General features: G+C 35.9%; 1 protein-coding gene across 5 annotated transcripts in view; it reads right to left on the bottom strand.

Annotated features, from left to right (window-relative positions):
- Positions 1 to 1,348: 1,348 nt before the first annotated feature.
- CCDC85A (coiled-coil domain containing 85A) overlaps positions 1,349 to 15,422 on the bottom strand; it is a 260,019-nt gene continuing 245,945 nt past the window's right edge. For 2 of the 5 annotated variants that reach the window (XM_007476801.2, XM_007476800.2), the window contains 3 exons: positions 12,625 to 12,744; positions 8,179 to 8,277; positions 1,349 to 3,196 (listed from right to left, as the gene is read on the bottom strand). In XM_007476801.2, coding sequence (XP_007476863.1) covers positions 3,107 to 3,196; positions 8,179 to 8,277; positions 12,625 to 12,744 — 309 coding nt within the window. In that variant the 3' untranslated portion in view covers positions 1,349 to 3,106. The remainder of the gene's footprint in view (positions 3,197 to 8,178; positions 8,278 to 12,624; positions 12,745 to 15,422) is intronic. The other 3 variants (XM_001375101.3, XM_001375075.3, XM_003339681.3) reach the window with 2 other exon arrangements.

Raw genomic sequence — 15,422 nt, forward strand, 5'->3', positions numbered from 1 at the left:
ACCCTGCTCTCTGAGGGGGAGGGGCCTTGGCTTCCTGGAGCTCCAAGGGCTCCTCCCAGGGGGTTAAGAGCTCCCCCGTCTCTCTCTCTCTCTGTTTCCCTGCTGTCTGAGTGCCCCCTCGACTGAGTCAGGTTGTTTTCAGGAAGTGGCCTTCAGAATAACAGGCCGTGGGGCTCTGAGGTTGCCTCTGCTGCCTCGGACTTGGACTCGGTGCTCTGAGTTGGGGGGGATGGGTCCTAGGACCTTCCTTCTGCCTACCCCTTAGGTCCGAGTGGTCTCGGGTTCTGGCTTTTGGGGGGGGGGGCGTACCTTTTGATTCAGGTCCAGGTCCAGGGGGAAAACTCCCGGGGTCTATGTTGTTGATCGTTTTGGATTTCGGTGCCCTAGGAGCATTCGGTTTGAGATTGGTAAGGAAGGGTTTCAGGAGATCTGGACTTTAGCTTTCTCTAAGCCACCATCTGGACCGGAAGTCTTCACATGTATTTATTGTGTAACTTGTCAGAGTCTCTTAACCTCTCAGTGACATGATAACCATCATCAGACATATGAAAGACTGCCATTTGCAAGGAATATTCGAGTATTGTAGAAGGAATAATTGATAGATGTTGTAGCGAGGCCAGTTTCAGAATTAGATAGATAGATATAGATATAGATATATAGATATGGATATATAAATCTTCCTGAAAAAATCTATGCTAGATAATTCTAAATATTGAACTCATTCTTATGATTTGTTGAATCCCTATTCTTATATTTCTTATTCATTTGCAAGATCTTGAAGAAGAATAAGAACCATTTTTCCCATTTCTTTATCTATATGGGTATGAATGGCCACTATAGTTGTTTGATAGAATGATATACAGAGGTTAGATCAAATGAAATAAAATATTTTAAGTGATTAACAGCAAGGTGTCACTATTTAAATGAAAGGCAATTGATATTAGAAGGCTCCAAGGATGAGTGCAAATTTCCAAGGTTGAAAAATATTGTTCCCAAAATGTTTTTGAACATCTAACATAAGGTCTTCAAGGGTAGGGACCATTTTGGTTTGGTCTTTTTATCTCTAGTGCCTAACACAGAGTTTGGACCATAGTCAAAAATAAGTGTTTAGCAAAATGAATTGAATATCCTTTATTACAGTGGGTAATGTCATGAGTTTAGGAACAAGTAAATAGTAAACTCCTTAAGGGTTTATATAAAAGTAATTATTCTTCTGTAGTATTATAGCAGCCTTCATCATCAAATATTTATAGTGCTTCTATATATGTGGCATGGAATGATGCATAATGTTCAATGACTTTTAACAGTTATGAGAAAGCATATTTTTGAAAAGAAAAAAACAACACTGTGAGATTAAATAATTTATTACCATTTCTAAGATGAACACATATACTTGATACTCAATTTTATGCAGAACTTTAAAAAAATAGTTTTAATACAGTATAAAATTTACACGAGTTTTGTCAAAAGACTAATGTCCCTTGAAGAGCTACTGCAGGGTCTACTGCAGGCACAAAAACTTGTTTAAAATGTTTTTAATTATATAGGAATACAACAATCTAAGTTTATAGATGAAAACTGTGAAAATGTAAAGATAGCAAGCAGATTTTTTAATGGAGAGTAATGATTTTAAAATATAACATCTTAAATGGAAGATTGGTTTAAAATCTAACCAAATAAAGGTAATTAGAGAGAAAATTCCAATGAAAATTAAATCACAAGGATTTTCAGACAACAGTAGGCTGGTCCTACGTTATAGTATCATAATTTTTTTAAAGTATACAACAATTTCTTACATTCTACTAGCAAATGGTCAATTAATACAACATGTAACAAACTCACAAAAAAGAGAAAATTTTTGCTATGAAGTTAAACCCTTAGTATTTCAGAATAAACCTTAAAACTGGCAATTGTTGCATTCCTATCTCTTTTATCCTAAGCTACAGTAAAAACTTAAGCAATAGCATTCTGTCACAGGCTTCTTGCATATTCATACAAGAAACTCATTGCATTTATTTGGATAAACACAAAATATCTATCATAGCATTTCCATTACACACAGTCTAATGTTATACACATTTCCCCCTCCCCCCAAATAATAAATGAAATAAACTAAGCATAGTTAGCATGTCTCTTGGTCAAACTTCAAGCAATCTGAACAAGAGTTTTTAGTTTTAAAATAATCAAAGACATGCGTTGAGTATCACCAAACAATTCTTTTAAAGAAAGCTGCAGTAGGCAAGGAAAGCTTTTTTTTTTTAATTTTTTTTTCAAAAATGCAGTGCAATCTTTTAAAGTCTACTTAGAGTTTGTTAAATATAACAGCTTGTCTGGAAACAATATTGTCAAAATTAACATCTTCTCACAGCTTGAAACCCTTAAAGTAAGCTCATGATTGTTGATGTTGCAAATTGTCAGTATTAATGCTGATGGGAGAGTGGGCCAACAGACTGGTCTCCTCCAGGCTGTGTCCTAAAAATTAGGGGTCAAAAGTGCTTACTTGTCCAGTTGGCCAGAAACTGTGTTTTGAGACAAGTTCTATCAGGGATTTTCTATACTACTGTTTGGAAAAGTGAATTCATAGAATAATTTTAGCACCTCTATACAAATATTGAATGTTTCAGGGGGAGAAAACTCAGCTATTTCTTTCAAATTAAGCAACAGCAACTAGAATTTTATACACTCAAATACAAGTGACAAGGGGCCTTTGGAAGCTGGAAGGCACCATTTCTTAGCTTCTACATAACATGGTAGGAAGTTCCCATTGGGTTACATCAGTTAAAATTACTAGAGCTCTACCAGAACATCCTTAATTCATGAAAAAATCCTATTATCATAAGATTTTGAAGAACAAACACATTTTAGTTATCAAATATGTAAGATAACAAATTAGTGACATCATGATTCAGAGACTGCACTTGACTATAGAGAAGCAAGAAACACAAAATGCCAGTAGGATGGGGGACCTGTTCTGAAGTTTCCGAAGAAGACATGGATGTGGTATACAGCCACCCTATCATAACCCCTCTGAGTCCAGGTGTGTGGAAATTATGTCTTCTTTTTTCTCCCACCACCAGTGCTAATCTCTTTGTATTCAGGAGTCCTCTCACATTGGTCCTTTGTACTGGTTCCCAGACAGATGTTGCCTAATTCCAGGACAGGAACCTGCAGCATCTCCAAGTTTCCGCCACACAACCTAAAAGAAGAGAACAAATATGTCAGTGGCAATTTCCCAAGGCATTAAAGTAAATGTTAGACATTCAAGTTGAAGGTCTGAGGACATAATATGTTTCTTTTTAAAAATGATTTTGAGTGGCTACAAAGTGAAATATTCTGAGAAGCATTTAAATAACCAAACCAAGATTCTTTGTTATGTGAGGTCATATACTTTGGTAGAAAATAAGATAAAAGTTAACGTGGCAACTTTTTTTCAAAACTACCATAATATTACTATATTAACAAAATGTCATATTTAATAAAGGAAATCAAAATAATCCATTTGTTCAAAAAAAGAAATGAGTGTTTTGGTTCAAGACTTGGCTTTTTTTCTAACTTCAAATCATGATCTTGTCTTGAACATTCTGTAAGTAATGTTGTCCTCTTTTCCTCCCTCCATCATCCTGCCTTTCTGGTACTCCAACCCAGAGTTAATGTCACCTGTTTTTGTTCATCTTAGTAGTTAAACACAAAGATTACTCAGATTACCAAAATGAAAAGGACGCATGATAGCCTTGAAAAAATATATAATGGTGAAAGAGAGAGGGGGGAGGAGAAAAGGCTTTTAGTGAGACAACTGGAGAAGCTGGAATTTTGGAAAGCAGACATATAGACTGAGAACACCAGTAAAATGAGTGCTCAATATAATAATCTACCATCATTGAAGGTGTGTGTGTGTGTGTGTGTGTGTGTGTGTATATATATACACACACATATAAAACATATGTGGTAACATCAACAATCCTTTCTATCTTCAAGAGAGTTTTACTATGAAGATACTATTCTAATGGTTTAATTCAATTAAAGCAAAAATTATTCTAGAAAAAAAAGTATAAAACAAGTTAATAATTTATTTACTTATTTGCTTTCACATATGTCAAAAGCATTGAATAATTCTGAAAAAATTAAGGCAAATTGTAACTCCTGTTTTTAGTAGTCATGATGGCTCTTTAGACATACTAGAATATTTGACAGAGTATTATAATTTTTCATTTTTAATATTTGAAGGGGAATTATACATTGGAATAATCATTTCAATCTACTATCTCAGTGGGTTAGGATAGTCTCCTTGTTATCTAATTTGAAAATAAAGGGGGAAAGTCACTTTAACAAATGACTGTAAGAAGCCACAGTCTCTTTCTCTAGATTTTTAATCAAAGGAAAGATTCTCATCTTTTAGGAACAATCCTATATGATACTGCTGAGATACATGAGTATAATTATAGGAGAGAATACAACATAAATTGACATCTTCATCCCTAAGGTCTTCTCTCCATCCACCAGGGATATTACTTTTTCTAAAGTTACAAACTAATGGTCCCCAGTTTGGACAGAACTGTATGATTTAAGGAGACTCTCAAAGACTAGAACTGAGCTGAACATGTCTTCTACATTAGAACCAAGGGCCCCCAAATAATAAGTAAGAGGACAAAAAGAAGAAATTTCAAGATGAGCAGAAAATCTCAAGACTTTGGACTCATGTAACAATGCACTTGTAGTTATTCAGTTCTTTGAGATTGCCACTGAGGTTATCCACTGAACACATTCCATTGACATGGAATTAGCAGCCTGATAAGGCCTATTTGACATTTGTGAAGATCTAAGATTACCACTAAAAGTCAGCTTTCTGTTTCTTAGGTAGCAATGATACCTTTATGTAGTGCTCTTCAGGGGGGTTCTCATATCATCATATAATCACTAAGTTAATGAATAAGATCATGAATAATATTTTTGCCAATTTTACAAATAGGAAGATGAAAGTATACAAAGACTAGGTGATTTATTCAGAGAGGAACTGCTAAAACTGAATCCAAATGTCACTCTAAGACTAATGAATGATGTTACTGGGTTGAGTGTTGAGTCCTCGGACTATTCCCTGAGCTTTATTAAGTTTCCTAAGCACGCATACAATTAAGTCCAATGATGCCTATTTTATTTTGGTTTTAATCAATTGTTCTCTGTCAATATGACCTATAAATGTGATCTAGTTTCAAAAAATGTCAGAGTAAATCCTTGGTCTGCCTCATTAAAATCAGGACATTTTAAAAAAAAGCTGAAAGAGAAAAAAGGAATGACAACAGAGTTAATGCAGAAAAGCACATATCATAAGTAGTAAAAAGAAACTCTCACTTAGAATAGATCTTTCTTTTTAAGGTAAATACTAATGAACTGGATTTTAAGACATCCAAAAAGTATCACAAAGTAAAACTTCAAACTGATTCATCTAACCCAGTTCAGAATTTAACAAATTTCATCAGTAAATAGGAAAATGTCTGAAAACCCTATATTTAAGCCAATAAGTGTTTTGTCATATTTCATTTTTCTAGAAATGGTAGGAGTAGGTGTAATGGAGAGCAGCCCTCTGAAGGAAACTACTTTGAATTCTCTAGGGAAAGGAATCATAATTCTAAGCCTTGGAATGGTAAAAAGAGTATGGCAATATGAATGAAAACATGATCTCAGGACTGGCTCTGTCACTAGCTCACTTGGGCCTTAGGCAAGTCGCTACAATTTAACTCAGCAGGTATCAATTTTTTTTTTACTTATTAAATGAGAAAACTGGACTAGATATCTCAAACCCCTTCTAGCTTTAATATTCTTTCATTATTATTACTTATTTCAGATTAGTTTATTAATCAAAGTGAAGCATCATCATTATTAGGTGAGAAGTATTGTTCACTTGAAAAAAGGAAAAGGTCACTTGAAATTATTTATAGGAGGCAACACTGGAGTGCCTAGAAGAATATAAGAAAAAATGGTGGAGTGTTGGCACATGTCTATAATGTCTGCTACCAAGAGGTTGCATTTAGTGGATTAACTGAGTTCTGAAGTTCTGAGCTACAGTAGGACTAAATCTGATCAGATGTCCACTCTAAATCTGGAACCAATATGGTAAGCCCCAAGAGTGGAAAGTCATTAGATACATAAGGAAAGGTAAGCCTGGCCATGTTAGAAATGGAACAAGTCAACTTTTCTGTGCTTATCAGTAGTGGGATTGGGCCTATGACTAGCTGCTGCACTTCTAGCCTGGTAGGGATAGAAAAACCCAGTCTTGAGGAAAAGAAAAGAAGAAAGAAGGGAAAAAGAAGGGAAAAAGAAGGGAAAAAGAAAGGAAAAAGAAGGGAAGGGAAGGGAAGGGAAGGGAAGGGAAGGGAAGGGAAGGGAAGGGAAGGGAAGGGAAGGGAAGGGAAGGGAAGGAAAGGAAAGGGAAAGGAAGGGAAGGGAAGGGAAGGGAAGGGAAGGGAAGGGAAGGGAAGGGAAGGGAAGGGAAGGGAAGGGAAGGGAAGGGAAGGGAAGGGAAGGGAAGGGAAGGGAAGGGAAGGGAAGGGAAGGGAAGGGAAGGGAAGGGAAGGGAAGGGAAGGGAAGGGAAGGGACGGGAAGGGACGGGAAGGGAAGGGAAGGGAAGGGAAGGGAAGGGAAGGGAAGGGAAGGGAAGGGAAGGGAAGGGAAGGGAAGGGAAGAGAAGGGACGGGAAGGGACGGGAAGGGAAGGGAAGGGAAGGGAAGGGAAGGGAAGGGAAGGGAAGGGAAGGGAAGGGAAGGGAAGGGAAGGGAAGGGAAGGGAAGGGAAGGGAAGGGAAGGGAAGGGAAGGGAAGGGAAGGGAAGGGAAGGGACGGGAAGGGAAGGGACGGGAAGGGAAGGGAAGGGAAGGGACGGGAAGGGAAGGGAAGGGAAGGGAAGGGAAGGGAAGGGAAGGGAAGGGAAGGGAAGGGAAGGGAAGGGAAGGGACGGGAAATATGTACAATTTTTTTAACATAACAAAATAAAGCTAGGAAATGCAAGCAAATGACTTGGGAAGCATTGAAAAAGAAAAAGCAAACACAACAGCACAATAGCCAATGACAGACCACAGTTCACAGGAGAATCAGATAATAATTTCCAATTCTCTTCAAAAGAAAAGATACAATTCTCATTTAATTCAGTAGAATTGCCACACATTTGTTTATTTACCAGATAAGAAGGGCTGGCAGACTTTGACCACAACAAATTTAGTGTTTGCATTGTACTTCTAAGAAAATTGGAACTCAAAAGGAATGAAAATATGTAAAGAGAAAAGCAATCTCTAGAAAGCATAAACCAATATTTCATAAAAAAACTGCCATGTTTTCCTCTCTCTAATACAAATAATCTTCTACCAAATTCTCTGTACCACTTTCATAAATTCCTTTATCCCTTTATTCCTTCTTTGAATTATAATGTGTTTTTCACCCAGAATTAGCATATTAGCATTAAGCTGTTGCTTGAGATTTGAAAAAAAATCCCTACTACATCAATAACTACATAGAACATATATCTTGAGAATAAAACACTGGTTCTTACTGTGTTTTTCTTTTTGTATAATTTACATAATTATTTTCATATATTTAATTACCTTTACATCTACATATAGATTCATAGCAGTGCTTTCTGAGTTAGTGTGTCAACTCCTGTAGAGTAAATACAAAGACTTTGAATACAAATATATTATCTCTTATATGAGGGAACCTAGAAAATAATTTTATAAAGATGATGATCATGTTCCTAGTATAATATTAAACAAGAGTGTATCAAAAAATACAAGCTTAAAAAATCATGTGTTCATCACTAAGCAAGAAACTGAGGACAATTACAAAATAAAGATGCTATTTAAATTTTTGTTCAAGGAAATAAAATGATTATCCCATGGCATATTACCATTTTGGATAGTAAATCTAAGAATTACTGAGAAAGTTTCATAGATTGTTCTAGCATACAGACCTTGCAAATTATTTCTGACCTAAATGTTTTATGATAGGATTACTATTTTCATAAATGCTCCAGAATCAAATGGCAGATGAAACATAGGGTAACTGGTTTTATTTTCATATAAAATTTTAAAAGTCATTCTGTCAGCATTTTTAAAAAATAGGTATTCATGGAGCAATAACTTAGCTATGATGAAGCTTCAATACAGAATACAGAATTAAGCACATAAAACTTACATTGCACATTTCTCTGACTATAGCTTTTTCTGTCTCACTAAGGTCTTGGTCATACTCTTTACCCTGTTGACGATCTATATTTTCCTGAACATCCAAGACCTGGATTTGTTGAGAAAGAAAAATAAATTTCATATAAAAAAGAACCGATTTGTTAGCTATAAGTAAAAGCAATACGGAAATCCACCTTGTAAAATTTCTGACCTTTTATACATAAATTGTGTTCATGGCAAAGTAGTCTAAATCAGCATTCTGAAACCCACATACTTTGAGTCCATACCTGTATAATTCTCTAAATCAATCACTCATAAGTTGATTTCCACAATTTTTTGGATGACACAAAGTCAGTGACTATATTCCACTAATGTTCAAAATAACTAAAATACATCAAATTACCTTGATCAAAAAGACAACTTAATGGCATTAATCATTTGGAAGTATCTATTATTGTACATTCCATTGACATAATGAGCAGCACAACTAATTTTACCCCATGATTGTTTGATTTGTATGTTATGTGGACACTGGCAACATAAGGGTTGGCTAGAATGGATGGGAATTTACTCCTAATAGGGACCATTCTGCATGGTTGCAACCAAGGAAGGTATAATTAGGAGCTCTAGTGAGATACATGTTAGTCTTCTGTGTGTGTGTGTGTGTGTTTGTGAGAGAGAGAGAGAGAGAGAGAGAGACAGAGACAGAGACAGAGAGAGACAGAGAGACAGAGAGACAGAAAGAGATACAGAGACAGAGAGAGGGAGAGCGCGCGCGAGAGAGAGAGAGAGAGAGAGAGAGAGAGAGAGAGAGAGAGAGAGAGAGAGAGAGAGAGAGAGAGAGAGAGAAAGTACATGAACATACATGTATGCACTAAATTCTTCTCCCAGGATATCCCCACAGCCAAATCTACAACCAGCTAATCTACACTAATAGGAAAGCTGAAATAAATGCACAGTCATGAAGTAGTCCATTCATTTCAAGTGCACAAAGTCTGTCACTGTGTTGCTCTTTCTAAAACTAGCCTCATAATTAGCAATCTGATTATAACATATTTGCTTGGGAATCAGAAATAGTCATTTTCCTATGTGCATTTCCCTCTTTAATTCAGGAAAAAATCAAAGAAATAAAGGAAAATCTGACACCTGTATTCAAATTGGATAAATGTTGCTCATATTCTTTTTAGCTTTATAGAAAATTATTGTTTTTGCCCAATGAATATTCATAGAAAACCTGAAGGGCACAGAATATGAGATTCCTTTTCTACCTATTTGATTTGTAATACACCCCAGAGAAGTGTACTTCAAATCAGTTAACTTCTACTAAATGAATTGAAGCCCTGATTAAAGGTTAGTATGCATTTAATAAACAAGAGATGACTATAGCATCATTATGAGGGGTTTAATTTCTCATTCAGCTCCACACCCCCACCATCATGTTCATTCAGGCACAGAGATCCCTCTGAGGTCAATTAGGAAAAAAAAATCCATAGGGATATGGAGGAAGATGAGGACCTAAGATCTATAATGTCATGACAGATCAGCTCTAGTGTGGATGAATTCTGAAAGGAAAAATTGCCAAATGGCTACATTTTTTAATGTACAACACATCTATTTAAGGGTACATTTCTAATTTCTGAAATACTTGATCAAAAACATTTTCTTTAAGATATACTGATGCACATTTCTGATTCCCAGCAGCTTTCAAAAAAAATAAACTCCATATTCAAGACCTTTCAGTTATTCAATAAAAACAATTCATTTCTCAGGATAGATTTTGTATTCTATGTAATCATAACACATCATTATATAGCATACTCAAATGTGGTTCCCTAAATTAAGCACTCTCTTGAGGTAAAATTTTATATGATAATTAGTGGACTAATTCTAGAGAAAATAAAGGAGACCATTTTTTTTTCTTTCCTAACCCTCAAATTAGGACACACTACAGTCTCCAATCATAGCAGAAGGATGAGGAAACTGTTAAAAATTATAATACCAAAAATGCTGCTCTTCACAAAATTGTGACTTTTGGCCATTTGAAACTACAGGGTCAAATGACTCAACTACCTTGAAATGAGGGAGAAATACCCATTGCTTTTTTTAAGGGTATGTGAACACAACCCTCCAAAATTGATGCTCTGTTATATTTTGTATTTCCAATTGCTCTTATTTTCAACCTTCACATTTGTAGCCAAATGGTAATGCACTTAGCATGATGTCTTGGGCAGTTAGTGAACAAATATATTCTAAGCGTCTAGATAGGTGCATTTTTAGTGGGCAGTTGGGGTGAGGGGAAGGGAGAATTCTGGACCCATGGTTTCATCAGCATCAGAGAGAAATCATGTTGTAGAAACTCCCTGGTTTGATCTGTAACTCCCTTTGTAATGTAGAATCTTAATGCCTAGGGTAGTGTCTTTCTTGGTGCCATGACTACTTCTCCACTGTGTATTATAATTCCACCTCTGCCTTCAAAAAGATCTCTTGAACCATCTCAAAGAACATCAGAATCCTCTTAATTACCTATATGTAGTTTTAACCACTTTGCAAATTATCTATGGTATAAAAAGCAAACTCTAAATATGACCCAGCATAATTCTGGTATTAGCAGCTATGGACTTTAGGAATTTCATGTTAGTTAAAGGAAAATTTAATTAGGAAGGCAAATCTTTGCCAAATAGAAATCACACAATGCAGTACAAAACAAACTAAATTCTTGGGGAATCATTAATTGCTCTGTAGTCTCTGTGCCATAGGTGATGCTTCCATTTTCCATTATGGTAGATTTAATTCTGATAAGAACAACTAGAATGATGGTGAAGAATTTAGGAGAATTTTCATTCTTTCAAAAACTAATAAATTTCTTACTCCTTGCAAAACCCTTAAAGCAAAGGAAAGGCTAGTTCTTCCTTTTCCATGGCTAAGGAAAGTAAAGCAGAGAGAAAGACTGATTTGCTCTAGGCCACACTAAAATTCAATAGAATAGTCAGAGTAAGAAACCATAACGTAGTTGAGAGATAGAATTTTATCCTATTCAATTGGTACCTATTAAATTTGCTAAGATTCCAAAAATATTAATATCTTTGCATAATATATGCCATTAGAGAACAAATTCCCTAATTCTGAATGATGATATAATTGTGATGATGTTTCATTACTTTCAAGTGCATACCACAAATGAACATGCAATTAAAGTCCTGCCTTCATGAGCACAGAAGTGGTCCTAACCTCTTAAGAGCCATGCCAGCAAAAAGTAAGGTCTGAAAGCCTTATCAGGCTGGAGCCAGTAAATGAGTGTGCCCATGAATGAAGAACTTAGCTAAATTCACAGAAGCTTATCACCAGGCTGGTTGCCAGCATCTGAATTTGAGGGCATTGCAGCTCTCTAAGTTATAAAAGGCTTCCAGTCTACATCACTGGAAAGAGCACTGTCCCAAAGGAATCCCAGATTCTTGCAATGTTAAGTGCATGCCTTTCAAAGAACAGATAAGAATAATTCTGTAATTGTCATATCAGAACATCAGTCATCTCTACTACTGGTCTATTCTAAGCTTGTAATTTCATTGGCTTTAAATAGATGCTATTCTATGAGTACAGGGTCCAATTTCAGGGGATTTTTGGTCTCTATAGCCCTACTACCTGATACAGTGCTTTGGACAAAGCAATTATTTAAGAAATATTTGCTTAATTGAATTCTACCACTCTCCTAAAGCACTGCGTTTGCATGAACATTACATTAAACGTGATAGTTTAACTCTTAATTTGCTTAGTAGCTGTGACCTCTCCCGCACAGCCCCAAATACAACAAAAGTTAACATCCAAGTTGTCATGTACTCTTCACTGAAAATTTATGAAATCTGATTCTATAGTTAAATGCAATTTATTGTTGTAATGATATCCAGATAAATGCCATTTTAATTCACATTTATGGTTTTGGTGTCTCCATCTAAAGAAGGCCTTTGCTTTCTTTTTTGTTTGTTTGGTTATTTTTTTTAATCTTTGTCATGTGGGGGCAGGATTGAGGAACAAGTTGTTAAAGGGCACGAGGGAAGGAAAATATAACATCTTGTCACATTTTGATAAACCTTAAATTCAATATCCAAAGACATCCATGCTACATACATTGCACATATAAATAACAGTATTTTACACATACATATATATATGCACATTGGACCAACTTTGATGTAGATATGGATAGGATTATTTGTAACACAGAGAAAACAATAAGGATTCCACATTAACTCCCCAAAGTCAAAATTTCTCATTCCACAAAACATTCATCTGTTAAAAGCAATTTTTAAAAATTAAAATGTTAATTAAAAATTAAAAATTAAAATAAAAAATATCAGGGGAAAACATCTATGGAAACAGCAAGACTGTGAGAGAAAACCACACTGTGGGAAGAAGGCAAACACAACTGAAATTCTAGATGCATGGTTGTGTTGTTGTTTACCTTAAGAGTATGTACCACTGGTTCGGGTTGCTGAGAAGGTGTGGTATGTCCGCTGAAGCTAGCTGGAGAGGTGGGTGAACTGTTATTCCCATCAGCCCCTGATGGCAACCTAAAAGGACCCTTAGTAAAAAATCAACAACTTTGTTATTAAACCAAAGTCGTTTAGAACTAATTAAGCAGATGTCATTGTCATATTCAGTTTTGCTGACAAATGAGATGAGTTGTTTCATTTGAGAAAGGTTTAAAAAAAAAGCACACACTTCTGACTTGTTTCTAAATAATATCTATTCTTATTAAATATACTTGCTTCTTGCATGACCACCAAGAAAACTAAGCCAACAAGTGATCTTTGTACACTTTCTGAATATTATCTCTGATTTACCAAAGAGTACAGCTGCCCCCCCACCCAAGGAATGACCATTAAGAACATTTCAAGGAGGATTTTTTAAAAATTAAAGTGACTCTCTAAAACAGGAAATTCATGAGGTGCTCCACAGCTCAGCTGAAACTGCTAAGTCAGCAAGTCAAATGCAATATTATACACATTTCAAGAAAATGCACACACACCACATTTTTGTATTGAAGGAACTGGGTCGGTTATAAAGCATTACTTAGGAGGGAAAAATATTTAATGGTTTATTTCCCCCTCCCCACTTCAGATTTAACTAATCATCACACTATTTCATTTGAGAAAAACCCTCCTTAAAAAAGAAAAGAAACAAAGACAAAGGAGCTTGTGAACATGTGTTTGGGTGTGTGCTTGCAGCTTAATAATTGGAGCTGGGACTCTATTTGTTTTCCCCATGATGGCCAGGATCTTACGAAGCTAGATAGCAAGGAATCATTTTTTTCTAGAGGCTTGTACTTCTACAAAGAATTGGAAGACAGGCTGGCTCATGGGATCACTGCATTTAGAGTTAGAAAAGACCTTAAGAGATATCTGGTCCAGTTTGTTAAACTCACATTGAAACAGATCCCTATCAGTCAGATATACCTCCCCAAATTTATCAGTGATGCATGTCTATTTTGTTAAATATTTCCCAATTACATTTTACTCAGATTCAGGTACACTTGGGAGTTTAGCCACAGCTAGCAGCCCATGAACCACAAGTGTGACACCTCTGAATCCCAATTCCCTTATTTTAAAAAGAAACAATAAGATGGGAATAAGAGAAGGAATGGTCTGCCACCTCTGGAACTAGTGTCTAGTGGAAATTTTTTTATTCTCTATTATAGAAGTCATCATTCCCCCAGGAAAGACTCAAGCTCACTTTCATTTCAATCAATGAGTCCATGATTCTTCCAAATCCTAGGATAAGACTAATAAACAACTGTTTCTTTCAAATTGATTCTGTGATGGTAGCTCCCCTGCAAACACCAACTAGAGCAGGGGTTATTAACCTGGAGTCCATGCATTTCTTCTTGTGTTTCTTTTTTATTGTGATAGGTATAATGTAATCCTATGTATTTTATTTTCTGCATTTAAAAACATTATTCTGTAAAGGGGTCCATAAGATTCACCAAACTGCCCAAAGGAGTCCATGACACACACAAAAAAGTTAAGAACCTCAACCTTAGAAGACTACTGACTTAGAGGTGGAAAAATCCTAAAGGGTACCTATTTAGTAGCCCAAACCCCTCTCCATTTTATGATAAAGAAAGTGAGATACAGAGAAATTAAGAGACGTTAGTGCATGTTCTCTGAGACCAGATCCAATTCTCTTTTCTTGAGTGCAATAAAATGCCCATACCCTGAAAGTATGCTAGCACCATCATGCATTTTACACATAGAAATGTTCTGGGGTGAAGGGAGGAAAATATTTAAGGTCCACATCTATATTGGACACAGAGAAATTAGATTTTAACCACTGAAGTTTGGAAATAAACACTGATCATATCATGTACAAAACCATGTAGAGTCTGGAGGGAGGAGGAAGGCAACCTGGGCATAACCAGGCTCTGTGGCAGTGCAGTGATGCCCATATGATCCTGAGGTTCTATTTAGTTATTATGGTGCATGTGCTGTGTTGAATATTCCTCCCACCGAGTCTAGTTAATGATGTACCCAAGAACTTAGCCATAAAGGGCATGAAAGAAAATTGGTTATGACCCCAAAATATCAAAAAGTCAAAACAAAAGTTGGGCCCTTGAGAGAATTTTTTGTTTCCTTTCTCAAAGTCCAGGACCTCCTGAGGATTCAGCCTACTAAAACTTGACTCATTTCAGATATTCCCATCCTTTCCCAATAAATATTACAGATATGATACATAATTTGTGCCTAACCTTGTTTCCAAGACTACTACAGTCTCCATAAGGTCTTATTGATAATGGAACAACATCCCAAAATCTTACATCTGTATAGCTCTATAATTCTCATACTTACCCAGTAATTTTTGCATCACACACCTTTTCCTTATTCTATCTGATCTCACTGTAATTCCTGCTATTAAGGAATTGCTTCTGGAGAAGCTGAAGCTTCATGGATCTCCTTAGCTACAATAGAATTAAAACTAATTCGACATTCACACTATATCTAGGATATATAGAAAGTAACTTGAGCAGAAGGAGGAATAAAGTGGCCCACATCAGATAGAGCAAATCAAAGTTTCCAAGCCAATCATCAAGTCCATGAGTGGCCACTACTCTTTCAGCTTGGGTGAAATAGAGAGATTCACTCTCAAATTTAAAAATCTAATAATAATAGTCATAGGACATGTTAGTTTTTATAGACTCTAAATGGGCATTGATCCTTAGTCTTCTAAATGAATGGTGGTTAAGGAGATATTAAAATTCAGTCA

The sequence above is a fragment of the Monodelphis domestica genome, chromosome 1 (genome assembly GCF_027887165.1).
Source record: "Monodelphis domestica isolate mMonDom1 chromosome 1, mMonDom1.pri, whole genome shotgun sequence".
NCBI classification, from domain to species: domain Eukaryota; kingdom Metazoa; phylum Chordata; class Mammalia; order Didelphimorphia; family Didelphidae; genus Monodelphis; species Monodelphis domestica.